The sequence below is a fragment of the Chlorocebus sabaeus genome, chromosome 17 (genome assembly GCF_047675955.1).
Source record: "Chlorocebus sabaeus isolate Y175 chromosome 17, mChlSab1.0.hap1, whole genome shotgun sequence".
Lineage (NCBI taxonomy): Eukaryota > Metazoa > Chordata > Mammalia > Primates > Cercopithecidae > Chlorocebus > Chlorocebus sabaeus.
The window spans coordinates 32153624-32180210 of NC_132920.1; the positions used below are offsets into that span (position 1 = coordinate 32153624).

At 57.4% G+C, this 26587-nt stretch overlaps 2 protein-coding genes and 1 long non-coding RNA gene across 4 annotated transcripts in view; 2 read left to right on the forward strand and 1 right to left on the reverse strand.

Moving 5' to 3' along the window:
- The first annotated feature begins 216 nt into the window (after positions 1-216).
- CYP21A2 (cytochrome P450 family 21 subfamily A member 2) lies at positions 217-3532 on the forward strand. Its single transcript, XM_073005891.1, has 10 exons — positions 217-508; positions 606-695; positions 977-1131; positions 1239-1340; positions 1429-1530; positions 1631-1717; positions 1887-2087; positions 2303-2481; positions 2564-2667; positions 2765-3532. Exons 1-10 carry the CDS (start codon positions 307-309, stop codon positions 3028-3030), a joined length of 1488 nt encoding a protein of 495 aa, XP_072861992.1. The 5' UTR covers positions 217-306; the 3' UTR covers positions 3031-3532.
- Positions 2301-26587, reverse strand: part of TNXB (tenascin XB) — a 69657-nt gene continuing 45370 nt past the window's right edge. The window contains 25 exon segments of the mRNA XM_073005892.1: positions 2301-3342; positions 3661-3824; positions 3902-4063; positions 4155-4251; positions 4344-4495; positions 4588-4720; positions 4839-4969; positions 5064-5207; positions 5325-5444; positions 5637-5780; positions 5895-6017; positions 6267-6602; positions 6881-7201; positions 8046-8327; positions 9567-9845; positions 10198-10485; positions 11117-11440; positions 11837-12160; positions 14523-14846; positions 15240-15563; positions 17721-18044; positions 18461-18784; positions 19916-20248; positions 23569-23892; positions 24310-24636. Coding sequence (XP_072861993.1) covers positions 3241-3342; positions 3661-3824; positions 3902-4063; positions 4155-4251; positions 4344-4495; positions 4588-4720; positions 4839-4969; positions 5064-5207; positions 5325-5444; positions 5637-5780; positions 5895-6017; positions 6267-6602; positions 6881-7201; positions 8046-8327; positions 9567-9845; positions 10198-10485; positions 11117-11440; positions 11837-12160; positions 14523-14846; positions 15240-15563; positions 17721-18044; positions 18461-18784; positions 19916-20248; positions 23569-23892; positions 24310-24636 — 5906 coding nt within the window. The 3' untranslated portion in view covers positions 2301-3240.
- On the forward strand, positions 7637-9440 carry LOC140708867 (uncharacterized). Of its 2 annotated transcripts, XR_012089116.1 has the most exons (4): positions 7637-7765; positions 8127-8284; positions 9152-9253; positions 9376-9440. It is a non-coding gene; the product is annotated as an uncharacterized lncRNA (long non-coding RNA). The 2 variants fall into 2 exon arrangements; XR_012089115.1 differs by having other exon boundaries at positions 9152-9440.

Consider the following 26587-nt stretch of genomic DNA (forward strand, 5'->3'; position numbering starts at 1 on the left):
GGGGCGGACACCCTTGCCTGCACAGTTGATGTGGAGCCAGAAAGCTGACTCTGGCTGCAGGAGAAAGGTCAGGGTTGCATTTCCCTTCCTTGCTTCTTGATGGATGATCCATTTTTTGAAATACGGATGTCCCAAGGCCAGTGAGACTGGTGCCATTCCAGTAAAGGGCCACTCTGTGGGCGGGACGGTGGGAAGGGACCCGAAGGTGGGGTCAAGGGAGGCCCCAAAACAGCCTACACAGCAGGAGGGATGGCCGGGGCTCTAGAGCTATAAGTGGCCCCTCGCGGCCCTGATGGGCGTCTCGCCATGCTGTTCCTGGGGCTGCTGCTGCTGCTGCCCCTGCTGGCTGGTGCCCGCCTGCTGTGGAACTGCTGGAAGCTCAGGAGCCTCCACCTCCCGCCTCTTGTCCCGGGCTTCCTGCACCTGCTGCAGCCCGACCTCCCCATCTATCTGCTTGGCCTGACTCAGAAATTCGGGCCCATCTATAGGCTCCACCTTGGGCTGCAAGGTGAGAGCCTGTTCTCGCTCTGGCCCTCACCATAGGAGGGCGGAGGGGGCGGGGAGGGTCCTCTCCCTCCGCTGACGCTGCTTTGGCTCTCCTGCAGATGTGGTGGTGCTGAACTCCAAGAGGACCATTGAGGAAGCCATGGTCAAAAAGTGGGCAGACTTTGCTGGCAGACCTGAGCCACTTACCTGTAAGGGCTGGGGGCATTTTTCTTTCTTAAATTTTTTTTTTTTTAAGAAATGGGGTCTTGCTATGTTGCCCAGGCTGGTCTTGAATTCCTGGTCTCAAGTGATCCTCCTACCTCAGCCTCAAGTGGGAGCCACCTTTGGGGGCTCCCCTATTCCAGGTCCCTGGAGGCTGTTGGGGGGCATATCTTGGGGGGAGGAAGCAGGGGTTGGGGAGGCAGAAGAAGGTCAGGCCCTTGGCCTCCTTGGCCAGTTCCCACCCTCCAGCCCCCAACTCCTCCTGCAGACAAGCTGGTGTCTAAGAACTACCCAGATCTGTCCTTGGGAGACTACTCTCTGCTCTGGAAAGCCCACAAGAAGCTCACCCGCTCAGCCCTGCTGCTGGGCATCCGTGACTCCATGGAGCCCGTGGTGGAGCAGCTGACCCAGGAGTTCTGCGAGGTAAGGCTGGGCTCCTGAGGCCACCTCGGGTCAGCCTCGCCTCTCGAAGTAGCTCCCGCCCTGCCCGCTGCACACCGGCCTGCTGAGCTCCTGTTCCTTCTCCACAGCGCATGAGAGCCCAGGCTGGCACCCCTGTGGCCATTGAGGAGGAATTCTCTTTCCTCACCTGCAGCATCATCTGTCACCTCACCTTTGGAGACAAGATCAAGGTGCTTCACAGTCCCTCTGGCCACCCCCAGCCCCTCCCTTGAGCCTCTCCTTGTCCTGAACTGAAAGCACGCCCTCCTTTTCTACCAGGAGGACAACTTAATGCCTGCCTATTACAAATGTATCCAGGAGGTGTTAAAAACCTGGAGCCACTGGTCCATTCAAATTGTGGACGTGATTCCCTTTCTCAGGGTAAAGACCTGGAGCCTAGACACCCCTGGGTCGTTGGGAGAGGCTGGGGTGGAGGAAGAAGCTTCTTCCTACAGCTGCATTCTCATGCTTCCCGCCACAGTTCTTCCCCAATCCAGGTCTCCGGAGACTGAAGCAGGCCATTGAGAAGAGGGACCACATCGTGGAGAAGCAGCTGAGGCAGCACAAGGTGGGGACTGTGCATGGACGGCCTCCCCTCGGCCCACAGCCAGTGATGCTACCGGACTCAGCACTGCTACTAGGAGGGTTCTTTTGCATGCCCCAGTTATGGGCCTGTTGCCACTCTGTACTCCTCTCCCCAGGCCAGCCGCTCAGCCCGCTCCCTTCACCCTCTGCAGGAGAGCTTGGTGGCAGGCCAGTGGAGGGACATGATGGACTACATGCTCCAGGTGGTGGCGCAGCCGAGCATGGAAGAGGGCTCTGGACAGCTCCTGGAAGGGCACGTGCACATGGCTGCAGTGGACCTCCTCATCGGTGGCACTGAGACCACCGCACACACTCTCTCCTGGGCCGTGGTTTTTTTACTTCACCACCCTGAGGTGTGCCCTGGTGACAAGAAAAGGCTCCTTCCCAGCAGCCTGGCCAGGGTGGTGGGCACCCTCACTCAGCTCTGCTGAGAACTGTGCGGCTGGGGCTGTGCTTGCCCAGAGGGGCCGCAGTCTCCTCACTCAGGCTCACTGGGTCGCTGAGGAAATGGCTGGAGGCTGGGCAGCTGTGGGCTGCTGTGACAGGACTCCACCCGATCATTCCCCAGATTCAGCAGCGACTGCAGGAGGAGCTAGACCACGAACTAGGCCCCGGTGCCTCCAGCTCCCGGGTCCCCTACAAGGACCGTGCACGGCTGCCCTTGCTCAATGCCACCATCGCCGAGGTGCTGCGCCTGCGGCCCGTTGTGCCCCTGGCCCTGCCCCACCGCACCACACGGCCCAGCAGGTGACTCCCGAGGGTTGGGATGAGTGAGGAAAGCCCGATCCCAGCGAGGTCCTGGCCAGCCGCTAACTCCAGCCCCCTTCAGCATCTCCGGCTATGACATCCCTGAGGGCACAGTCATCATCCCAAACCTCCAAGGCGCCCACCTGGATGAGATGGTCTGGGAGAGGCCACATGAGTTCTGGCCTGGTATGTGGGGGCCCAGGGGCCTGCTGTGAAAAGGTGGCGGAGGTTGGTCCCCGCAGCCGCTGAACGCCTCCCCACCCACCTGTCCACCCGCCTGCAGATCGCTTCCTGGAGCCAGGCAAGAACTCCAGAGCGCTGGCCTTCGGCTGCGGGGCGCGTGTGTGCCTGGGAGAGCCCTTGGCACGACTGGAGCTCTTCGTGGTGCTGACCCGACTGCTGCAGGCCTTCACGCTGCTGCCCCCGGGGGATGCCCTGCCCTCCCTGCAGCCCCTGCCCCACTGCAGTGTCATCCTTAAGATGCAGCCTTTCCAAGTGCGGCTGCAGCCCCGGGGGTTGGGGGCCCACAGCCCGGGCCAGAGCCAGTGACGGGGCAGGACTGATGCCAGCCGGGTACCTCAGTTTCTCCTTTATTGCTCCCGTACGAACCCCTCCCCCCACTGTAAACATAGTGCTGCGAGATCACTGGCAGAGAAGGCTTCCTCCAGTGGCCGGGTGGTGAAGGCCCTGGCTCTTCTCTCGGGGCGACCCCGCAGTGCTCGGCAGTCATACTGGGGTGCGAGAGAGGTGGGCAGCAGCTCAGCCTCCCCCGGCTGGGGAGCGAAAGTTTCTTGGTCTCAGCTTCATTTCCGTGAAGGGCACCGAGAACTCGAAGCCCTTCCAGTAGTACCAGCTCACTCCCTGGGAAAGGGGTTGTCAAGAGAGTCAAAGCCGGATGTCCCATCTGCTCTTCCTGTTTCTCTTAAGGAGGTGGCTCCGAGCACTCAACCAACCTCCCCACACAGCTCCCCTCCTGACCCTCCGCCACAGAGGATCGAGGCTTAACCCTGAGCTGGCCCTTTCCACCCAATAAATCACCTCCAGCTCCCTCTGTGAGGCTGGCACGATTGTTCCGTTTCACCCAGCCGCTCAGTCCCTTGCCTGTTACACTGTGGGGCTGAAACCTAGGCAGGCCGAGCCCCAGCCACCCCGGCTCTGTGCCCCCTCCACACCCCTCACCTGATGGTCCACTGTGCTCCCGTAGAGCCCGTTGAGGTTGGCGTAGTGGCAGTTCCTGTACCACCAGGCCCCTCGGTAGGAGACGGCGCAGGAGATGAGCAAGTTGTTGGGGTCCCGATCACGGGCAGAGAAGACACTGCCGCTGTGGTAGCTCATGGAGTCCCCTGGGCAGGGTGGAGGAAGGAGTCATGAGGGCCTCCCCTCCCAGCCTCACCCTCCCAGCCTCGCAGCCTGTGCTTACCTGCGGTGCCGTGGTAGCCCTCCAGGTGCAGGCGGTAGTACTCCGCAGCCGAGTCTACGCGGAAGGAGTCGTACTGGGCGAACACAGCCTCGTCCCCAGCCCGTAGGTCCACGCGCATGGAGTAGTCACCTGCCTGCGTCAGGCTGTGCAGGGCCTCGTTGCCTGGGGGTGGGAGATATGACCTCATCAGGGTCCTGGTGTCCACAGGGCCCCCATCCCATCCGTAGTTCCCCAACCCCTGTGAGGTACTGACCCAGCCAGAACTCCCCAGAGATGTTCCCAAAACCGTGGGCATAGTCCTCCCAGTCCCTCCAGAAGTCTGTCTGTCCATCCATGCGGCGCTGGAACACCTGGGAAGCAAGTGGGGGCACCATCAGCCTCTGGCTCCCGGGGCAGCAGCCCCTGCCCTGCACAGACCCCTGGGCTTCCCAATGCCACCCACCAGCCAGCCACCCCCGTCAGTCTCCATGTCACAAAACACGTTCAGGGGCCGCTCGCGGTTGCCGTTGAGAAAGATGGTGGTGGTCCTGGAGGCACCGGCTCCGTTCTGCATCTCCTCCCCGCAGTCCCTGGGGAAGGGGATCCGCAGCCCACCTGGGGAGAGGAGAGCAGGGGCCAGTCCTTTTCCAAGCCTTGGACCGTGGCTGCCCACCCAGCCCCTGGTCCCGGCTCGTGCGTCCAGGTACCGGTGGTGAAAGAGGTGGACACGGGTGGCAGGAGGCTCTCGCCCCACATGGCCTGGAGTCGTGCATTGTAGGGGGTGGAGGGAAAGAGGCCGAGGAGCTGGTGAGATGTGACCCCTCCAGGGAGCAGGATCTCCTGTGGAACAGACAAGGAGAGATCAGGGGAGAGGGAGGTGGAGTCCCTCAGGGAGGGCCAGAGGCAGCACCTCCTGGAGTCACCCAGGGAGGGGAGTTGGTCAGTGGGGCCGGGGCACCTGGGTCCGGCCACCAGGGGTGTCGAAGCTGAGCAGGTAGCCTGTGGGCCGGACTTGGGGCTCAGTCCAAGTGAGCAGGGCCGTGCGGGGGGTCACTTCCTTGGCCTCCAAGTCCCGAGGGGCCTCTAGCCCTAGGAGGGAAAGCAGGAAGAGGAGATGGGGATGAGGCCCATCCTGGCTCCCTCTACCTCCTCTCCCCCGTCCCACACACCCCACAGACCCTACCTGTGGTGAAGGTGATGCTGGCTGGGGAAGTGAGGTTGGGGCCCCGCAGGCCGCGCACAGTGGCGGTGTAGTTGGTGTGGAGGATGAGGTCATGCAGGGGGTAGTCCACCGCGTTGCCTGGGGCCTCGGCCTGCAGAGGCGGGGCTGGGAGTGCGAAGAGGGGCGTCAACGCCTCCCCCTCCATCCCCGGCCAGAGTCCAGTCTCCCCCCTGCAATCCCCACCCGGAACAAGTCCCCTCCAGAGGCCTCAGCCCTGCTCACCCCCAGGGGCTGTGACCTGGACGTCATAGGTGTCCACGGGATTCTGGGGGGGCTTCCAGTGCAGCACGGCGAACCCCTCGGTCAAGTTCAGTGCACGCAACTGGGTGGGGCCGTCAGGAACTGGGGGAAGGGGAGGGGCTCAGAGGGGTCCCCGCTGGTCTCTCTAGTCCCTGCCTCCCCAGACTCCACCGGCCTCCTGTCCGCAATCGGAGCCTCTGCCACCTCCCTTTCACCCTCCTCCTTCTCTCTCAACTCCCACCCACGCCATTTTCTTGGCTCCCGCCTCTTGCCCCAGGGCCCAGTCCATCTCACCTGTGGTGAGGAAGCCTGTGAGAGGCTCACTCTCCTCAAAGCCTCGGACGGAGACCACGGTCACCTCGTAGCGAGCGCCTGGGATCAGCCCCTGGAGTTTCTGGGTCCGGGCCCGGCCGTCCACCTGCACGCTCTGCGGCTCCCCTGAAAACATTGGGGATCGAGGGTTACCCAGGGAACCCCAGGACGGCTGGAGGGTGGGCAGAGTGCAGGGGAGAGGGGAAACGCGAGGCAATGAGCCCACGGCAAAGGTACCACCTCCGTCCGCCAGCTGGTAGGAGACTTTGAAGCTGTCCGCCCGGGACGGCGGGGGCATCCAGTTGACCTTGGCTGAGGTCTCCCTGATTTCACTGAATTGGAGGTCACGGGGGCTCTCCAGAACTGCAGAGGGGGCAAGGAACAATGATGCGGGCAGGGGCAGGGAGGCTCCTCCCTACGAGTCCCACCCCTCGCCTCTGCTCCAGCACAGACTCAGCACCCCTTTTCCTCTAGTCCCCGGAATGCAAGTCGCTCTGCAGATTCCTCCAGGCCCACCACCAACTCGCCCACCCCACTGCTGGCTGAGGCACCAGGTCCCCCCCGTTAGTACAAAGACCCCCACTTTGGGGCAGAGTGTGTGTGGATCCTTACCTGGGCTGAGGGTGCGAGCAGTGCCCTGGATGCTATCGGCCTTATGGGGTCCTCGCAGCCCATACAGTGTCAGGCTGTACAGCGTCCCCGGACGCAGGTCCCGAAGCACGGCTGAGTGCCGTGTCCCCGGCACCATCAGCTCGCGCTGCAGCAGAGGACGGGGATGCGGCTCCAGAGTGCTTGGTGATGGAACCCCAAAGCGGAGCAGGAAGGAGTCGAAGGCCCCAGGTGGGGCCTCCCAGTTGAGCCTCAGTGAACTGGTGGTCACATCAGTCACAGACAGCTGGGACAGGCGGGGTCCTGGCTCCCCCGAGGTCTGACCAGCAGGGGCCGGCCCTGCATGGAGTGGGTGGGAGAGAAGGGATTGGAGACAGAAGTACACCAGCTTGGTGACCCAGAGCACATCCCTTCCACCCCCCTCCCTGCCCCTGTTTCTCTATCTGTAACCAGGGACTTGCAGCACAGGGGGGCCCTATGGGGCAGAGCTCGCGTCCAGCCCACCCGTCCTCTCTCCCTGATACCAGCTTCACGCTCTTTCCCTGCGACCACCACTTCTGAGCCCTCCTTTCCCCCCTCAGAGTCCCAGACTAGAGGTCAGAGATGCCTGTTGGTACCTGTGGTGCCCTCAGCTGAGAGGGGCCCCAGGCGCTTCCCTTCACGGAGGCCATAGAGGAGGAACCTGTAGGGGGTGCTGGGCTCCAGGCCTGAGATGAGGATCTTGCTCTGGTCACCGTCCACGAGCAAGGCCTGGGGCTGCCCGTTCGTGTCCTCATACTGGACCACGAAGGAATCAAAGGGGCCCTGGGCCACGCTCCACGAGAGGCGCATGGAGTCTGGGGCTGTGTCGGTCACGGCCAGCACCCCTAGGCGGGGCTCTTCAGGAGGCTCAGGGGCCTCTGGGGCTAACTCTGGGGCTGGCGTGTCCTCTTCTGGGGCTGCGTGGGAAAAGCCCAGGGCAGAATCTGAGTGAGGGGTGCCGTGGGGCCCTCCGTTTTTATCTTTCAGGCTTGGCCCAAGGCTGAGGGGGGAAGTTTACAGGTCCAGGCCCAGTCAGACCATGAAGTCGCTGTGGCCTCGTGACTCCCGCGAGCTCCCCGGCTGTCGGAGTCAGGTGCTCACTTCCCCCTTCCACACCCCAGTGTCCTCCCGAGCCCAGCCTGAGCTATCACAGGCTCCGCCCCCACCCACGCCGGGACACATTCACTGAGCTTGGGGAGTGTGGTGCTCCCTTCTGAGAGAAGCTGAGGGTGGATCTGGCTGGTAAAGGTGACTGGCAAATCCCGCCAGCCGTGGCTTGGTCAGGCCTGAGGTGGGCATCAGTGAGCGCTGGAAGCGGAGCCTGTAGCACAAATGCAGCCACTTCTGTTGGTTTCTGTGTCCCCGCTCATTTTGTTTTCCAGTGATTTTCCTCTAAAGAAAATGCTCCTGACTCATCTGTGGCAGGGAGGTTTGCCGCTCTCTGGACAAGGCCACCCTTCGGGGAGGCGACAGCTGCCCCAGTGAGTAATGAGGAGCAGCGGCAGTGATGGGGCAGAGTTGGGGCTGGGAGATGAGGGAGCCCCTGCCAGGGCCTTTCCCTCCCACCTGGCCTGGCTCCTGCTCTGGACTCCTTGATGGATATTGAAGCCCACAAGGCTGCAGACTCCTCCTCCTTCCTGGGGACAGGCCAGGGTGCCCCACTCCCACCTGCCCACTCCTGCAGTCATCTTTGTCTTCAGCCCAAATGCACAAGGAAACCCTCACAAGGTGGCTTGCTATAGCCAAGCACAGCAGCCTCACCTGTCATTCCCAGGGTGGAGACTGGGCCCAGGCGCTTTCCCCCAACGAGCCCGTAGAGCAGAAACTTGTACTTCTTGCCAGGCTCCAGGTCCTCTATGGTGACCGTGTGCTGGTCTGCGGCCACAGGCACTGCCCTGGGCTGCCCGTCTGTGTCCCTGTACTGGACCACGAAGGATTCAAAGGGGCCCTGGGCTACCGTCCAGGACAGGTGCAGGGAGCTGGAGGTCTCCTCGGTCACGGTCAGTTCCCCCAGGCGGGGAGGTGGCTCCTTCTCCAGGGAAGCTGTGCAGAGGGAGGAGGGAAAGCTCTTAGTCACATGCTGCCTGTGCCTAAGCCCTGGCAGCTTCCTGGAGGTGTGAGGTTCTGGGAAAGCGTCCCTCCAGTGTAGCCCCAGGGACAGCTCCTTGAGGAGACACACAGGCTTGCTCCCACCATGCCCCACAGCAATGAGGGAGAACAGCCCCCTCCTTCTCTGGAGGCCGCTGCCCAAACTCCATCCTGCCCTGCTCCTTCCCTACTGTGATCGAGGGTGCGGTAAATACATTAAAGATCATCTCCCGAGGGAGGGGTGGCTGGGGGTGCAGAGAGGGCCTGTGTTTACCGTGACCCCCGCCCCTGAGCAGGAATGAGGCCGGAGCTGAGAGAGACTCCCGGGAGGTCTTGGGTTATCAGGGAGACATCCCAAACATCGAGAGCTGGTCTGGGCAGCTGGCCAACGCATGGCTCCCATCCGTGCCAGGCTGTGACCTCTCCCTTGTCCCCTTGTGGCCATCAGCCTGAACATCCGTGCCTCCTGCTTCCCCAGCCCCACACCGACCCCACGGGGCCGAACAGAGGGTGGAGCAGAGGCTTGCCCGGGTGAGGCTGGTGCCGATGGGTGGGGGTAGAGAGAGAGTCTGTACCCCGTCCCCACAGTGAGAGTTTGGGAAGAGAATTCTGGAGTCCCAGGGACCAGGCCCCGACTGGCCGGCTGCTCTGTCCTCCTCTGGGCATAGTGACTCATGGTCCTGGGAGTAGGGCGAGGGTCAGTGACCCACCACACCCCTTCCTTGGGGGGCTGAGTCACGGGCACAGTGACACCAGGTTTTTCCATTGTCTTTCCGTAGCCAAGCTCTCCCTTTTTTTCCACCCCTGGCCTCCGAGTTAGGGAGGAGGGAGGAGGATGGGAACCACTACTGAGTCCAGCGCCATTCCCGGTCATTATGCAGGTGAGGACACCGAGGTTCCGGGGATGAAGCGGATTGTCCATGGTCACCCTGGCAAGGGCTGGGACTGGAACTGGAACACAGATCTGCTGGCCCCAAAGCCTGTGTCCCTTTTATTTCCTCAGCAGTCAGCGAATGAAGGAAGTAATGCATCTTCTTCAGAACTGTGCCTGACACACACAGAGACTCACTTTCGGAGTTAAGATGGTTGTGTCAGGGCTGATAGAGGGAATCTCACGGGAAGGCCGTAGGGCCAGCTCTGAGGGCCTGAATGAGAGGCAGCTCTGGAAAAGGTGGAGGCTGGACTGGGACTCACCTGTGGTGCCGTCAGCAGAGATGGGGCCCATTCGCTTCCTGCCTGCCAGACCATACAGCAGGAACTTGTATTTCCTACTGGGCTCCAGGCCTGGGACTGTGACCTCCCGCTGGTCGGCTGCCACTGGCACAACCTGGAGCCGACCATCCTTATCTTTGTACTGGACCACGAAGGAGTCGAATTCGCCCTCAGGGACCGTCCACGAGAGGCCCACAGAGTCAGGGGTCGCATCTGTCACAGTCAGCTCCCCCAGGCGGGGAGACAGTTTCGTGTCTGGGGCTGGAAAAGACAGTGAGGTGCATGGAGAGTGGGATGGAGGCAAAGGGGCCACGGCGCTTCCTGGGCTGCTATGGCTCTGTGAGCCAGTCCCAGGAACGGGAGGGTGACTGGGCCAGGAGTAGGGATAAAAGAGGAGCCAGACAAGAAAGCAAGTGTCCCCTGGGGTGCAGGGAAAGTAGGGAGAAGGATGAGGGTCAGAGGGAGAGGAGAGCTCAGGGCCTGGGTTTTCCCCGGACCCAATCAATCATTGGGTGCTGAGGACTGGAGTGTGGGGCACAGAAACGTGAAATTCCAACTGGTGCCACAAGGGGGCGAAGGCTCTGGCTGCAGGAGGCCTCCAGCCCTCACTCACCGGTCCTGGCCTCCACAGGGACTGGGCCGTGGCGTTTCCCATTCTGGAGTCCAAAGAGCAGGAACTTGTACTTGCGGGCCGGGTCCAGCCCTGAGACGGTGACCGCTCGGAGGTCTCCGCTCACAGGCACTACCTGGGGCTGCCCCTGCGTGTCCCTGTACTGCACCAGGAAGGAGTCAAAGGGCCCCTGGGCTACGGTCCACGAGAGGCCCACTGAGTCCGAGGTCACGGCTGCCACCGTCAACTCCCCCAGGCGGAGCTCCACGGGCGGCGGTGTGGGCAGGGGCGCTGAAAAGAGAAGAGCAGGCCCATGGGTCAGAAGGCAGGACCCTGCCCAAGGGAGGCAGTGCTCTCCCGGGACTGGAGTGAGCATAGCGGCCTTCTCTAAAGCGCGCTTGCTTTCGAATCTGTGCCCTGCATTGCTGTAAGCAGCTCACAAACAGCGGTGCACTTAACCCTTTGCAAAACATATGAAGTAGATGCCATTATTATCATCACCCCAACTCTGCAGGGATCTGAAGGTTAGGAAACGCCTGCAAAGTCGCACAATCACTGCATTCGAAGGCACGTGCAGATCTGGGCAATTGAATCTGAAGCACTTTCTGAGCCACTAAAATACTCCTTAAGGGAGCCTGAAGACTAACAAATGAGCATGAGCAACTAACAAATGAGCACGAACAACCTGGAGGTTCCAGATCACGATGGGAGGAAGGAAGCTACAACAAAGAGGGCATGGACTACCTGCCCATCTGACTCCACACAGTCTCCATGAATCCAAGGATGAGGCAGGATCATTAGCAACATGGGAGAAAAGACAGAAACCTAGAGGCCCAGTCATAAGAGGTGCCAAGATCCAAAGGAGAAACACAAGGGGGCTACAGAGGTAAAGCTGGGGACGAGGGCCTGTCCCCCAACTCACCCGTGACGCCCACAGTGGACACTGGGCCCACACGCCGCCCCTCATAGAGGCCGTACAGGTGCATCTTGTACTTGCGCCCAGGCTCCAGGCCCCTCACAGTGACCTCGCTCTCCTCGCCCCCGACACGCACCGCCTGGGGTTGCCCGTCCCTGTCCTTGTACTGCACGGTGAAGGAGTCGAAGCGGCCCTGGGGGACAGTCCAGGAGAGGCTCAGCGAGTCAGGGGAGGATCCTGTCACTGTCACCTCCCCGAGGAGCGGCTCCTCAGGGGGCTCTGGGGCCTCCGAGCTGGGTTCTGTGGGGCTGGGGGTCTCTTCTTCTGCAACTGAAAAGGAGAGTGAGAGAGTGAGGGGGATGTCCTTGGGTCCTGGGGAAAATGAGGGAGAAGCCAAGGCTATGACTGGGGGACCTGAGGTCAGTTCAGAGAGGCCCATTCTTGGGGCTGGGTGGTCCTGCTCAGCTGACACATGACAAGTTCCAGGGTCAACTGTGGGGGACCTGGGACAGCCACCAGCACAGCAAAGCTCCCGACAGCGCCTCTCCGCTCAGGAGGAGCCAGGGGTCAACCTCACAGGAAGGCCCAAGGGGAGCCCCAGCCCCAGCCACAAGCAAGTCGGTGGTGCCGACCAGACCCCTGTCACATTCCCTACCAGTCATCACCAAAGAGCAAGAGGGTGGCCCTCCCACAGTACCCACCCTGTGGCTCCCACTGTTCACTCACCCGTCACCCCAATGACAGACATGGGACCCACGCGTTGGCCACCGTGGAAGCCGTACAGGTTCATCTTGTACTTGTGGTCTGGCTCCAGTCCTGAGATGGCGACCCCGTCCTCGTGCCCCGGCACCCTCACCGCCTTGGGCTGCCCGTCCCCATTCCTGTACTGGACCAGGAAGTGGTCAAACTGGCCCTCGGGGACCGTCCAGGACAGGCTGAGGGAATCGGGGGTGGCGTCTGTCACGGTCAGCTCCCCCAGGCGAGGCTTGATGGGGGGCTCAGGGGTCGTGGTGGGTGCTGCTTGGGTGGTCTCGGCTTCATCCTCTGGAGCTGGACAGACAGGTATGGGGACAGTGAGGTCCCTGGGTCCTCAGTTCAGCATAGAAAGGATGTGTCACAAAACACAAAGTGCCCGAGAGCAGGACGATGCTGCCCACAGCGCCTCCAGCAAAGCTCTTCTTGCTCTCCTCTCCTGTGGCCTTTCCTATCCCTCACCCTGACCCCCTGCCCTCAGCCCCCACCTCACCCCACCTCCCAACACCCAGGCTACCTCTCCCTGTCCCTCCAGCACCGCCTCTCTTCTGAGCACAGCCCCACTCGGCCTCTGCACCCTCGGCCTCCCTGCACTGGGGTCTCCTCGCCATCTTTTGTTCACTGGGCTTCTGTCTTTGCTCCCCAACAAGCTCAGCACACCCCTCCCGAGGCCAGAGCTTGGGGCGTGTTCCTGGACCTGGCCCCTCACCAGCTGCCAGCAGCCTCAGAACATCTTCACCCTGAATTCCCCTGGATACCTTCTTCCCCCACCTCCAGTCCCCGGTCCTGGTTTGGGCCACTGTCACCTCTCACCAAGGCCACCAACTGCCTACTGGCCTCCCTGCCTCCAGGCTCCCTGTCACCTCATCCCCATCTTCAGCCCCCAGGGATGAGCTTCACACAGGCACAGCTGCTGGGGCCATCTCTGCACAGACCTGAGCAACCTCATCCCTGGGAGACCCCAAGCCTGGTGAGCTGCTCTCTCCTCTGCTCCCACACTTCAGGATGATCTACTCACTGCAAAGGACACTCCACTCAATCCTCAGTGCTTCTCACACACCATGTTCTTTCTAGCCTCCCGGCCTTTGCACCAGCTGTGATGATCTGGCACGCTTCACCTCCTCTCTAAAGCTGTCACCAGGCTAAGGCCTGCCTGGCCTCAGGTCCTGGCTGTCCCCTGAGTATCCACAGGCAGGGTGGCTTAGATATTCCTGCCTGGCCCTGGGTTTCCTGTCACATGCTCACCCACGTTTGCTTTCTTACTGGTCCACAGCCTGTCCCCCACGACGTCAGTCCCATTAGGACAGGAACTTATCCCATTAGGATATGAACCCTAATTCTGAGCCTAACCTCTGTGAGGATTCATGAATGCAAGAAAAATTTGCTTCAACAAATTCTAAGAGAGTTTCCAAATCTGTTATTGGGAGGAGCTTTACTACAAAGGTGTTCTGTGATTTGCACATAAATATTCACAGCAGCATTATTCATGATAGCTAAGAGGTGGAGGCAACCCAGATGTCCATCAATGGATGAAAGGATGAGTATGTATAAAATGAAACATTATTCAGCCTGAAAAGGAAGTTAGTTCTGGCCAGGTGCGGTGGCACTTGCCTGTAATCCCAGCACTTCGGGAGGTCGAGGTGGGAGAATCGCTTGAGGCCAGGAGTTTGAGACTAGCCTGGGCAACGTAACAGGACCCCATCACCACAAAAAATAAAAATGAAAATAAAATATAAAAGAAATTCTGACGGATGCTACGACATAGATGAACCTTAAAGACATTGTATTTAACAAAATGAACCACTCGAAAAAGACAAATATTTTATGATTGCACTTATATGAGGTATCTGAAGTCAAATTGATAGAGACAGGGAATAGAATGGTGTTGCCAGGGCCTGGGCAAGGGGAGAATGGGGTTCGTGTCTAGTGGGCAGGAAGTTCCAATGTGGGAAGAGGAGTTCTGGAAGTGGAGGGTGGTGGTCCATAGCAATGTGAGTGGACTTCATGCTGGACTGTATACTGGAAAGTGATTAGAATAGCGAATTATATATCATGAGTACTTTACTACAATAAAAAATCAACAAAAAAAGTGTGTTCCTTGGACCAGTGGCATCAAGATGAAGGAGAATCTTATTAAAAATGGATGGCCGGCTGGGCACGGTGGCTCACGCCTGTAATCCCAGCACTTTGGGAGGCCGAGGCGGACAGATCATGAGGTCAGGAGATCGAGACCATCCTGGCCAACCTGCTGAAACTCATCTCTACTAAAAATACAAAAAATTAGCTGGGCATGGTGGTGCACGCCGGTAGTCCCAGTTACTCAGGAAGCTGAGGCAGGAGAATCACTTGATCACTTGAACCTGGGAGGTGGAGGTTGCAGTGAACTGAGATTGAGACACTGTACTCCAGCCTGGGTGACAAAGTGAGACTCCAAAAAAAAAAAAAAAAAGAAAAAAGGGAAAGAAAAGAAGAGAAAAGAAGAGTCTCTGACCCTACGCCAAACCTGCTGAATCCAAATCTGCCTTTTAACACAAATCTGCAGGCATTTGGATACTCAAAGGAAGGAATACTCTTGAGAGTATGTTTTCACGAAGACTGGAGAGACAGCAGCGTCTTCCAGGGCCATCTTCCCCAGCCTGCCTCACTTACACTCACTCACCTGTCACACCCACAGCAGACACCGGGCCCACGCGCCGCCCCTCGTGGAGGCCATACAGGTGCATCTTGTATTTGCGTCCAGGCTCCAGGCTCCCCACGGTGACCTCGCTCTCCTCGCCCCCAACACGCACCACCTGGGGCCGCCCATCCCTGTCCTTGTACTGCACGGTGAAGGAGTCGAAGCGGCCCTGGGGGACGGTCCAGGAGAGGCTCAGCGAGTCAGGGGAGGATCCTGTCACTGTCAGCTCCCCCAGGAGCGGCTCCTCAGGGGGCTCCGGGGCCTCCGTGCTGGGTTCTGTGGGGGCGGGAGTTTCTTCCTCTGCAGCTGAGAAGAGGGGACAGAGAAAGTGAGCCAGCTTCCCTGGGGGATGTCCTTGAGGCTTGTGGGGAAGGAGAGCGAAGTTGTGGCCATGAATGGGGGTCCGGAGGTCAGCTTGGAGAGGCCCATCTTTGGAGCTGAGCGGTCTTGCTCAGCTTGCAGTCAACACATATGACAAGCTCTGAGGTCAGTGCTGGGGAACTTGGGACAGCCACCAACAGAGCTCACAGGGCCCTTCTCCACCCAGGAAGACCTGTCAGTCCTCAGGGAAGTGGGGAAAAGCACAAAGGTACCAAGGCTCAGCCAAGAGCAGAGGGGCTTCCTGGGCCAGTTCACCCATCACCAGAGAAAGGGGGACCCTCCCACAGGCCCCACCCTGGGCTCCCACAGTCCACTCACCCGTCACTCCGATGACAGACATGGGACCCACGCGCTGGCCACCGTGGAAGCCGTACAGGTTCATCTTGTACTTGTGGTCTGGCTCCAGTCCTGAGATGGCGACCCCGTCCTCGTGCCCCGGCACCCTCACCGCCTTGGGCTGCCCATCCCCATTCCTGTACTGGACCAGGAAGTGGTCAAACTGGCCCTCGGGGACCGTCCAGGACAGGCTGAGGGAATCGGGGGTGGCGTCAGTCACGGTCAGCTCCCCCAGGCGAGGCTTGATGGGGGGCTCAGGGGTCACGGTGGGCACTGCTTGGGTGGCCTCGGCTTCATCCTCTGGAGCTGGACAGACAGGTATGGGGACAGTGAGGTCCCTGGGTCCTCAGTTCAGCATAGAAAGGATGTGTCACAAAACACAAAGTGCCCGAGAGCAGGACGATGCTGCCCACAGCGCCTCCAGCAAAGCTCTTCTTGCTCTCCTCTCCTGTGGCCTTTCCTATCCCTCACCCTGACCCCCTGCCCTCAGCCCCCACCTCACCCCCACCTCCCAACACCCAGGCCACCTCTCCCTGTCCCTCCAGCACCGCCTCTCTTCTGAGCACAGCCCCACTCGGCCTCTGCACCCTCGGCCTCCCTGCACTGGGGTCTCCTCGCCATCTTTTGTTCACTGGGCTTCTGTCTGTGCTCCCCAACAAACTCAGCACACCCCTCCCGAGGCCAGAGCTTGGGGCGTGTTCCTGGACCTGGCCCCTCACCAGCTGCCAGCAGCCTCAGAGCATCTTCACCCTGAATTCCCCTGGATACCTTCCTCCCCCACCTCCAGTCCCTGGTCCTGGTTTGGGCCACTGTCACCTCTCACCAAGGCCACCAACTGCCTACTGGCCTCCCTGCCTCCAGGCTCCCTGTCACCCCATCCCCATCTTCAGCCCCCACGGATGAGCTTCACACAGGCACAGCTGCTGGGGCCATCTCAGCACAGACCTGAGCAACCACCTCTTCATCCCTGGGAGACCCCAGGCGTGGTGAGCGGTCCCCTCCTCTGCTCCCACACTTCAGGACGATCCACCCACTGTAAAGGACACCCCACTCAATCCTCAGTGCCTCTCACGTGCCGTGCTTTCTAGCCTCCTGGCCTTTGCACCAGCTGTGATGATCTGACACGCTTCACCTCCTCTCTAAAGCTGTCACCAAGCTAAGGCCTGCCTGGCCTCAGGTCCTGGCTGTCCCCCGGGTACTTGTGGTCAGGGTGACCTCATTGTCCCTTCCCAATCCTGGCTTGGCCCCTGGGCTCCACATGCTCATCCTTCTTTGCTTACTTTCTGGTTTTCCGTTTGTGCCCACAACTGTGAGCCCCATGAAAACATGTACTTGTGTGTGTCACTTTCCAGCTTCTGCCTATGAAAGAAAAAAGCAGCCCTGACACCCGTGAGCTGCCCTTTCCCTCAGCCAGGCCACGGTTGCTTGGGACTGGCCTGGCACAGTCTGGTCTTGGCGTGGTCCAGTTGAACACAGACAATTTCATGGAACATCAACATCAGACTAGGCCATTAGTCAGTAGGATGGATCAAGGCAAGAACAAGGCCAGTCTGTGATCATGTCTCAGTATAAACAAACTCTAACACTTTCTAAAGCACAAAAAATAACCAAACATCACCCATCCAGCTAATCTGAGTGATAGTTGCTTCTTTACCAATGGCAGCTTTGGCCTTGCTCTAGGTTGACCCCCGCAAAGATAAGACTTAGTGAGACGCCTGGTAACAGGGCTATCCCTTCTTCCTGACAGCGTCTAATACAGAGCAAAACCTTGCTTCCTTAAATGCTTTCCCAAAATCCCACCACAAGCCCAGTTCCTTAACAATCTCTTTCTAAAGCCTCTTCCTGAGTCACCCCACGGTCGTCCTGCACTGCACAAAGCATAACTCCATCCGTTCAATTTTTGGTGAGTTTCTGGAGGTCGTTGGCCAGAGGACATTGATATCCTAAAATTACAGTGCCTGGATCAGGGCATGGAATTCTTTGCTGAATGAACAAATTGGCCCATTGGAGGGAAAGGTCTGTTCCTATTCCTGTTCCAATGGTGGGCTTCCAGAGTGCACAGTCAACACGCTGCCTCTCACTGCCTTCTGTCTTCCTTCACGGCCCCCAGTCAACTCTACAGAGAAAGCACCCCACCAGGAATCAGGGACGCAGAAAAATTCTCTTCAACAGATTTCAAAAGAGGGTCCAATTCCTTGGTCGTGAGGAACTTTGCTACTCAAGGGGCGTGATCATGGGCCAGCAGCATCTACATCATTTCTTGTTGGAAATGCAGAATCTCTGGCCCTAGCCTAAACCTGTTGAATCCCAATCTGCCTCTTAGCAAGATCCCCAAGCATGGAAACGTGCAAAAGAAGCCCGACTGGTAAGAATATTTTTGTTTTCATGAAGTTGCAGAGAAAGCAACATCTTCTAAGGCCATCTTCCTTCTAAGGCCACCCTGCCTCACTCACAAACACTCACCTGTCACACCCACAGCGGACACCGGGCCCACACGCCGCCCCTCGTGGAGGCCGTACAGGTGCATCTTGTACTTGCGTCCGGGCTCCAAGCCCCCCACGGTGACCTCGCTCTCCTCACCCCCGACACGCACCACCTGGGGCCGCCCATCCCTGTCCTTGTACTGCACGGTGAAAGAATCGAACTGGCCCTGGGGGACGGTCCAGGAGAGGCTCAGCGAGTCAGGGGAGGATCCCGTCACTGTCAGCTCCCCCAGGAGCGGCTCCTCAGGGGGCTCCGGGGCCTCTGTGCTGGGTTCTGTGGGGCTGGGGGTCTCTTCCTCTGCAGCTGAGAAAAGGAGATATAGAGAGGATGCCAGGTCCTTGGGTGATGTGCTCAGGTCTTCAGGGGAAGGAGGGAGAAACCGCAGCTACTACTGGGTACGTGAGGTCATTTCAGAAAAGCCCATTCTTGGGGCTGGGGGGTCCTGCTCAGCTGACAGCTAACATACATGACAAGTTCCAGGGTCAGCTGTGGGGGACCTGGCACAGCCACCAGCACAGCAAAACTCCTGATGGCCTCTCCCTGCTCAGGAGGAGCCAGGGAGTCAACCTCACAGGAAGGCCCAAGGGGAGCCCCAGCCCCAGCCACAAGCAAGTCTGTGGTGCTGACCAGACCCGTCACATTCCCCACCAGTCATCACCAAAGAGCAAGAGGGTGACTCTCCCACAGCACCCACCCTGTGGCTCCCACTGTTCACTCACCCGTCACCCCGATGACAGACATGGGACCCATGCGCTGGCCACCGTGGAAGCCGTACAGGTTCATCTTGTACTTGTGGTCTGGCTCCAGGCCTGAGATGGTGACCTCGTCCTCGTGCCCCGGCACCCTCACCGCCTTGGGCTGCCCATCCCCATTCCTGTACTGGACCAGGAAGTGGTCAAACTGGCCCTCGGGGACCGTCCAGGACAGGCTGAGGGAATCGGGGGTGGCGTCAGTCACGGTCAGCTCCCCCAGGCGAGGCTTGATGGGGGGCTCAGGGGTCGTGGTGGGTGCTGCTTGGGTGGTCTCGGCTTCATCCTCTGGAGCTGGACAGACAGGTATGGGGACAGTGAGGTCCCTGGGTCCTCAGTTCAGCATAGAAAGGATGTGTCACAAAACACAAAGTGCCCGAGAGCAGGACGATGCTGCCCACAGCGCCTCCAGCAAAGCTCTTCTTGCTCTCCTCTCCTGTGGCCTTTCCTATCCCTCACCCTGACCCCCTGCCCTCAGCCCCCACCTCACCCCCACCTCCCAACACCCAGGCCACCTCTCCCTGTCCCTCCAGCACCGCCTCTCTTCTGAGCACAGCCCCACTCGGCCTCTGCACCCTCGGCCTCCCTGCACTGGGGTCTCCTCGCCATCTTTTGTTCACTGGGCTTCTGTCTTTGCTCCCCAACAAGCTCAGCACACCCCTCCCGAGGCCAGAGCTTGGGGCGTGTTCCTGGACCTGGCCCCTCACCAGCTGCCAGCAGCCTCAGAACATCTTTACCCTGAATTCCCCTGGATACCTTCTTCCCCCACCTCCAGTCCCCGGTCCTGGTTTGGGCCACTGTCACCTCTCACCAAGGCCACCAGCTGCCTACTGGCCTCCCTGCCTCCAGGCTCCCTGTCACCTCATCCCCATCTTCAGCCCCCACGGATGAGCTTCACACAGGCACAGCTGCTGGGGCCATCTCAGCACAGACCTGAGCAACCTCATCCCTGGGAGACCCCAGGCGTGGTAAGCAGTCCCCTCCTCTGCTCCCACACTTCAGGATGATCTACTCACCGCAAAGGACACCCCACTCGATTCTCAGTGCTTCTCACACACCATGTTCTTTCTAGCCTCCCGGCCTTTGCACCAGCTGTGATGATCTGGCTTCACCTCCTCTCTAAAGCTGTCACCACACCAAGCTAAGGCCTGCCTGGCCTCAGGTCATGGCTGTCCCCTGGGTACCCATGGGCAGGGTGGCTTAGGCATACCTCTCTGGTCCTGACCTGAGCCCTGGGCCTCCCTATCACATGCTCGCCCGCCTTTGCTCATTTGCTGGATCGCAGCCTCTCATGCCTTTCCATAATGTTGATGTATTCCTTTCAATGTGAGCCCCATCAAGACAGAAATATGTATAGGAAAACGGTAGAGAAGGGCACATTTTCTAGGGCTGTCTTCCGACCCTGCCCCATCCACACTCACTCACCTGTGACGCCCACAGCAGACACCGGGCCCAGGCGCTGCCCCTCGTGGAGGCCGTACAGGTGCATCTTGTACTTGCGTCCGGGCTCCAGGCCCCCCACGGTGACCTCGCTCTCCTCGCCCCCAGCACGCACCACCTGGGGCCGCCCATCCCTGTCCTTGTACTGCACGGTGAAGGAGTCGAAGCGGCCCTGGGGGACGGTCCAGGAGAGGCTCAGCGAGTCAGGGGAGGATCCTGTCACTGTCAGCTCCCCCAGGAGCGGCTCCTCAGGGGGCTCCGGGGCCTCTGTGCCTGGTTCTGTGGGGCTGGGGGTCTCGTCCACATCCTCTCGTGGGGCTGAAAGATAATATAGGGGGATACAGGTTTAAGGGTTTAAGGGTTTAAGGGCAACTTGCTTTGCCAGTGCTGTCAACAAAGGTCATACATCAAATGCACCCCTCCAGAGCAGGGTGAGGGCTGGGGCAGCTTTGTGTTGGTCATTTAGCGACTCTTGGAACAAGAGCCGGTGAGGTATCCATGAGCCCCGGGCCTGTACTGCTGGCAGAGCTGCACTGTTACAAACCTCCAGAAGGCAACTGAGACATAGTGTCAGGAGCCAAAGTAATTCTCATTTCCTTTGACCCAATAATCCCAGTTCTGGGCATCTATCCTAAGAAAATTATTAAAGCAGGAAAAAGTTATAGCATGGAAGAATTCATGATGGGATTATTCATGACCGCAAATGTGTCAGGAACACAAATGACCCGTAGAAGAGGATTAATTCTGTTAGAGTTTTCACCACGACACATCAACCAACCATTGAAACGATGATGAATGCTGGTTGTGTCGCCGCAAGGTGAATGACTACAATGTACTTGTGTACAAAAAAGGAAGAGCCAAGAATTTTATGAACACTGATTGCAACTTTAAAACACGCTCTGCATGCAAAATGCAGAAAGGAAATGTGCACTACACACATTGTTATTAATGCCGCCAGCTGGGGGAGAAAGCAGGACTATGAGATTCTGTTTTTCTGTTTTTCAGGCTTTCCACATAGTGTTGCTATATTATTTTCACTAGAAAAATGTGGGCTAAAAAAGAAATTCTGGGCCGGAAGCGGTGGTTCATGCTTGTAATCCTAGCATTTTGGGAGGCCGAGGCGGGTGGATCACCTGAGGTCGGGAATTCGAGCCCAGCCTGGCCAACGTCATGAAACCCCGTCTCTACTAAACATACAAAAATTAACCAGGTGTGGTGGCAGGCACCTGTAGTCCCAGCTACTCAGGAGGCTGAGGCAGGAGAATCACTTGAACCTGGGAGGCAGAGGTTGCAGTGAGCTGAGATCACACCACTGCACTCCAGCCTGGGCAACACAGTGAGACTCGGTCTCAAAAAAAAAAACAAGAAAGAAAGAAATTCTGGGCTACAACAATTAATAATCGAGTGTGGGGTGGGGGTGGGGTAGCAATACAGATGGAACAGGAGGGGCAGGGGTGGGTCCCTCAGCCTGTCCTCGGTCAGTTCTGTGGTTCCCCACGGTGGGGGTAGGAACATAAAACTGAACGTGAACCAGAACGGCTTACCCCCAGAGTGTGAATTTTTCTTTTTTTTTTTTTTTTTTTTTTTTGTTTTTTTGTTTTTTTGTTTTTTTGTTTTTGAGACGGAGTCTCGCTCTGTCATCCAGGCTGGAGTGCAGTGGCCGGATCTCAGCTCACTGCAAGCTCCACCTCCCGGGTTTACGCCATTCTCCTGCCTCAGCCTCCCGAGTAACTGGGACTACAGGCGCCCGCCACCTCGCCCGGCTAGTTTTTTGTATTTTTTAGTAGAGACGGGGTTTCACCATGTTAGCCAGGATGCTCTCGATCTCCTGACCTCGTGATCCGCCCGTCTCGGCCTCCCAAAGTGCTGGGATTACAGGCTTGAGCCACCGCGCCCGGCCGAGTGTGAATTTTTCTAACGTTCATTTTCCAATAATTTCCCTATTCCCCGTTTCCCAAAACTCAGATGGTCCTCTGAACACGCATATGGAAACGAGGCCTCTCCCCCGGGAATCGGGGATGCTGAGTGAGACTGCTTCCTTTGTCTGGATGGTCTTTGGGAGATGAGCTCGCTCCTCACTTGGTATCACAGAGGTGGCGACCTGCCCTGCAAGAGACCGCTTCTCAGCAGGGCTGATTCTTCCCCATCAGTAGGAATTCTCGAAAAATACTCTAAACCAGGCATAACATCCTGGCCGAGGATGACTTAGAAAAGGCAGCCTGACTGCACCTTTGGAATTCAATTCACCTCATGATCCCCACCCCTCCAATTTCTTATGGACTAGACATTTTGAACTTTCTCAGAATTAGAAATGAAATAAGTCTGGCCAGGTGCGGTGGCTCACGCCTGTAATCCCAGCACTTTGAGAGACCAAGGTGGGCAGATCACCTGAGGTTAGGAGTTTGAGACCAGCCTGAACAACATGGAGAAACGCCGTCTCTACTGAAAATCCAAAATTAGACGGACTTGGTGGCACATGCCTGTAATCCCAGCTACTCGGGAGGCTGAGACAGGAGAATCGCTTGAACCCAGGAGGCAGAGGTTGCAGTGAGCCGAGATCGGGCCATTGCACTCCAGCCTGGGTGACAAGAGCGAAACTTCATCTCAAAGAAAAAAAATGAAGGAAAGAAATGAAATAAGCCGCGAGAGTGATAGGGGAGTAGGACAGATGGAGTGTAAAGAAGAAGACATTATATACTTTCTCTTTTCCCTTCCCCTGATTATACAAGAAATGTTTGCCATTTAAGAAAAGTTGGACTATGCAGAATAGAATAATACAGAAAAAAAAATGTGCTGGAACATTCTATTCTATCTAACAAATCATGCAACCAGTGGGATGTATTTTTTTCCAGTCTTCTTGCCATACCTGTTACTTTCAAATGGTTGTGATTAGCATCTTACAAAAATTTGGGCTCCTTTTTCTTCTTTTTTGAGACTGAGTTTGGCTCTATCAGCCAGGCTGGAGTGCAGTGGTGATCTCGGCTCACTACAAGCTCTGCCTCCCAGGTTCAAGTGATTCTCGTGCCTCCAACTCCCAAGCAACTGGGATTACAGGCATGTGCCACCATGCTTGGCTGATTTTTGTAGTTTTAGTAGAGATGGGGTTTCACCATGTTGGCTAGGCTGGTCTGGGACTCCTGACTGCAGGCAATCAGCCCACCTTGGCCTCCCAAAGTGCTGGGATAACAGGCGTGAGCCACCGTGCCCAGCCTAGGCTCTCTTTTTTCAATGTAACATTATAAAGTAAGGGTCTTATGTTAAAACATTTCAGTGGTGGCATAATAACTCTTTTTATAGATGTTGCCTAAATTATTTAGTCATCCCAACGTGGTTTGACATTGGATTGTTTCTCTTGTGTGCATTTGTGTATGTGGTTATAAGAATGCTGTGATTAAGATGGAAAGAAAGGAAAATTCTTGTAAGTCAGGCTTGGTGTGCGCCTGACATATTTCACCTTTGGAGGGAGGCCACGCCAAAGTGAACAAGCAAACCACTAGCATGGGCCACGGGGCACAGAGCGAGGGCAGGACACAGGAGACAAGTCCTGGACCCCCAGGGCTTGGTGAAAGGGCACAGCAGTAAATGAGGTACCCATGAGGGCAAGGTAGTTCTCCCCTGAGACCCCAAGCACTACTTACCAGTCATGCCCACAGCGGACACCGGGCCCACGCGCTGCCCCTCGTGGAGGCCGTACAGGTGCATCTTGTATTTGCGCCCGGGCTCCAGGCTCCCCACGGTGACCTCGCTCTCCTCGCCCCCGACACGCACCACCTGGGGCCGCCCATCCCTGTCCTTGTACTGCACGGTGAAGGAGTCGAAGCGGCCCTGGGGGACGGTCCAGGAGAGGCTCAGCGAGTCAGGGGAGGATCCTGTCACTGTCAGCTCCCCCAGGAGCGGCTCCTCAGAGGGCTCCGGGGCCTCCGTGCCCAGTTCTGTGGGGCTGGGGGTCTCTTCCTCTGCAGCTGAGAAAAAGGGACACAGAGAGGATGGCAAGGTCCCTCGGGGATGTGCTCACATCGTGGGGAAAAGGAGGGAGAAGCCAGGGCTATGACTGGGGCGCCTGAGGTCAGTTCAGGGAGGCCCATTCTTGGGGCTGGGTGGTCCTGCTCAGCTGACAGCTAACACACATGACAAATTCCAGGGTCAGCTGTGAGGGACCTGGCACAGCCACCAGCACAGCAAAACTCCCGATGGCTCCTCCGTGCTCAGGAGCCAGGGGTCAACCACACAAAAAGGTACAACAGGAGCCCCAGCCCCAGCGACAAGCAGGTCTGTGGTACTGACCAGACCCTTGCCACCATTCCCCACCAGTTGTCACCAAAGAGCAAGAGGGTGACCCTCCCACGGCTCCCACCCTGGGGCTCCCATTGTTCACTCACCCGTCACCCCGATGGCAGACACGGGGCCCACACGCTGGCCACCGTGGAACCCATACAGGTTCATTTTGTATTTATGGTCTGGCTCCAGGCCGGAGATGGTGACCCTGTCCTCATGTCCTGGCACCCGCGTTGTCTTGGGCTGCCCATCCCCATTCTTGTACTGGACCAGGAAGTGGTCAAACTGTCCTTCAGGAACCGTCCAGGAGAGGCTGAGGGAGTCAGGGGTGGCATCTGTCATGGTCAGCTCCCCCAGGCGAGGCTTGATGGGGGGTTCGGGGGTGGGAGGTTCTGTCGGGGCTGGGGCCATTTCTTCATCCTTTCCTGGGGCTGCATCAGAAAATAGAGAGAATGGGTGGACATGCCTGGTGGGCTTCCTTTTAGCCAAGAGACTCTGGGATTCTCTTAGACACACCAGGGGCCCACAGCCTGGATGCTGGTGCCCCAAGCTTAGGACATCATTCTTCTGCTTTGAATGCTCTGTTAACACCACACCTGTGGTGAAGTCATGATGCTCAGGTGGCATCCCCGTGATGCTCAGTGTGCATGCCTGGAACCCTCAGGAGCTGCCAAGCAAATTTGTTTTGCAGGACAGAATTGATGTTTTATAAGAATACCAAACAGGGCTGGGCGCAGTGGCTCAGGCCTGTAATCCCAGCATTTTGGGAGGCCGAGACGGGCGGATCACGAGGTCAGGAGATCGAGACCATTCTGGCTAACACGGTGAAACCCCGTCTCTACTAAAAATACAAAAAATTAGCCAGGCGTGGTGGCGGGCGCCTGTAGTCTCAGCTACTTGAGAGGCTGAGGCGGGAGAATGGTGTGAACCTGGGAGGCGGAGCTTACAGTGAGCTGAGATCGCGCCACTGTACTCCAGCCTGGAGACAGCAAGACTCCGTCTCAAAAAATAATAATAAAAAAAAAAAAAAAAAAAAAAGAACAGCAACCAGGGCTGGGAGAGGTGGCTCAGGCCCGTAATCCCAGCACTTTGGGAGGGCAAGGCGGGCGGATCACCTGAGGTCAGGAGCTAGAGACCAGCCTGGCCAACATGGCGAAATCCTGTCTCCGCTAAAAATACAAAAATTAGCCAGGTGTGCTGGTGCATGCCTGTAATCCCAGCTACTCGGAAGGCTGTGGCAGGAGAATTGCTTGGATCTGGGAGGCAGAGATTGCAATGAGCTGAGATCACACCACTGAACTCCAGCCTGAGAGCCTGGGTGAGAGTGAGACTCCATCTCAAAAAAAAAAAAGAAAAAAAAAGAAAGAAAGAAAGAAAACAAAGAACACCAACCAAGCATAACAGGCAAGTTGTATCAGGAGGTTCATCCACTTGGGCTTGGATATTCCACCTAATTCTGAGCATTTTTAGAAACCAACTTAGATTTTATAGCTGAGGGTAGAGAGATGAGACCACATGAGGACATCTTTGCAGCTGAGTTGTCTCTGGACCTCGCAGTAGCTCTGCTAACTTATGGCAGAGAGTGCACCTCCAGTTTTGCCAGCTCTTTTGGCCCGTATGAAATCAATTGCTTTGTTTTCATTGATTTCTTTAATCTTTTCTGCTCTTCATAGGGTTTTATTCTGCCTTCATAGTGGAATTACAAAATCATCACATTTCATTTGTCTGTTCTTTTTGAGAACTGAATCTTAAGCATCTAGGGGGTAACAGCTATAAAAGAGCTTCCAAAAGCATCAAAGAGTCGAGTTACAGGGTAATGAAGGGAAAATGCCTTGTTAAGTTGTGCCCATGGCCAATATTTGTAATTAAAGTAATAGTATCCATGGTAACAGGATTCAGTGTTGTTTTAAAAGTAAATGGGTATTAATTTGGGGGCTTAGAGAACACATACAATTTTTCCCACGGAAATCAGTGATAATTATGAGAATTTGCCCTAAGGGATTTTCAGGAACTTCCTACTTTCCTCAGAAGGGAAAGACTGCAGTTATCTCTCGTTGAGTGTGAGATCCAAACCACACTCCCACCCATCCTTCAGGACAGGTATGGCTATTCCTTCTTTACAGATGAGGAAAAGGAGGTTCAGAGAGGTTGTGTGTGTGTGTTTTGTTTGTTTGTTTGTTTTGTTTTTTTGAGATAGAGTCTCGCTCTGTCACCCAGGCTGGAGTGCAGTGGCTCGATCTCGGCTCACTGCAACCCCTGCCTCCCGGGTTCAAGCCATTCTTCTGCCTTACCTCCCAAGTAGATGGGACTACAGGCGTGTGTCACCACACCCAGCTAATTTTTGTATTTTTAGTAGAGATGGGGGTTTCACGATGTTGGCCA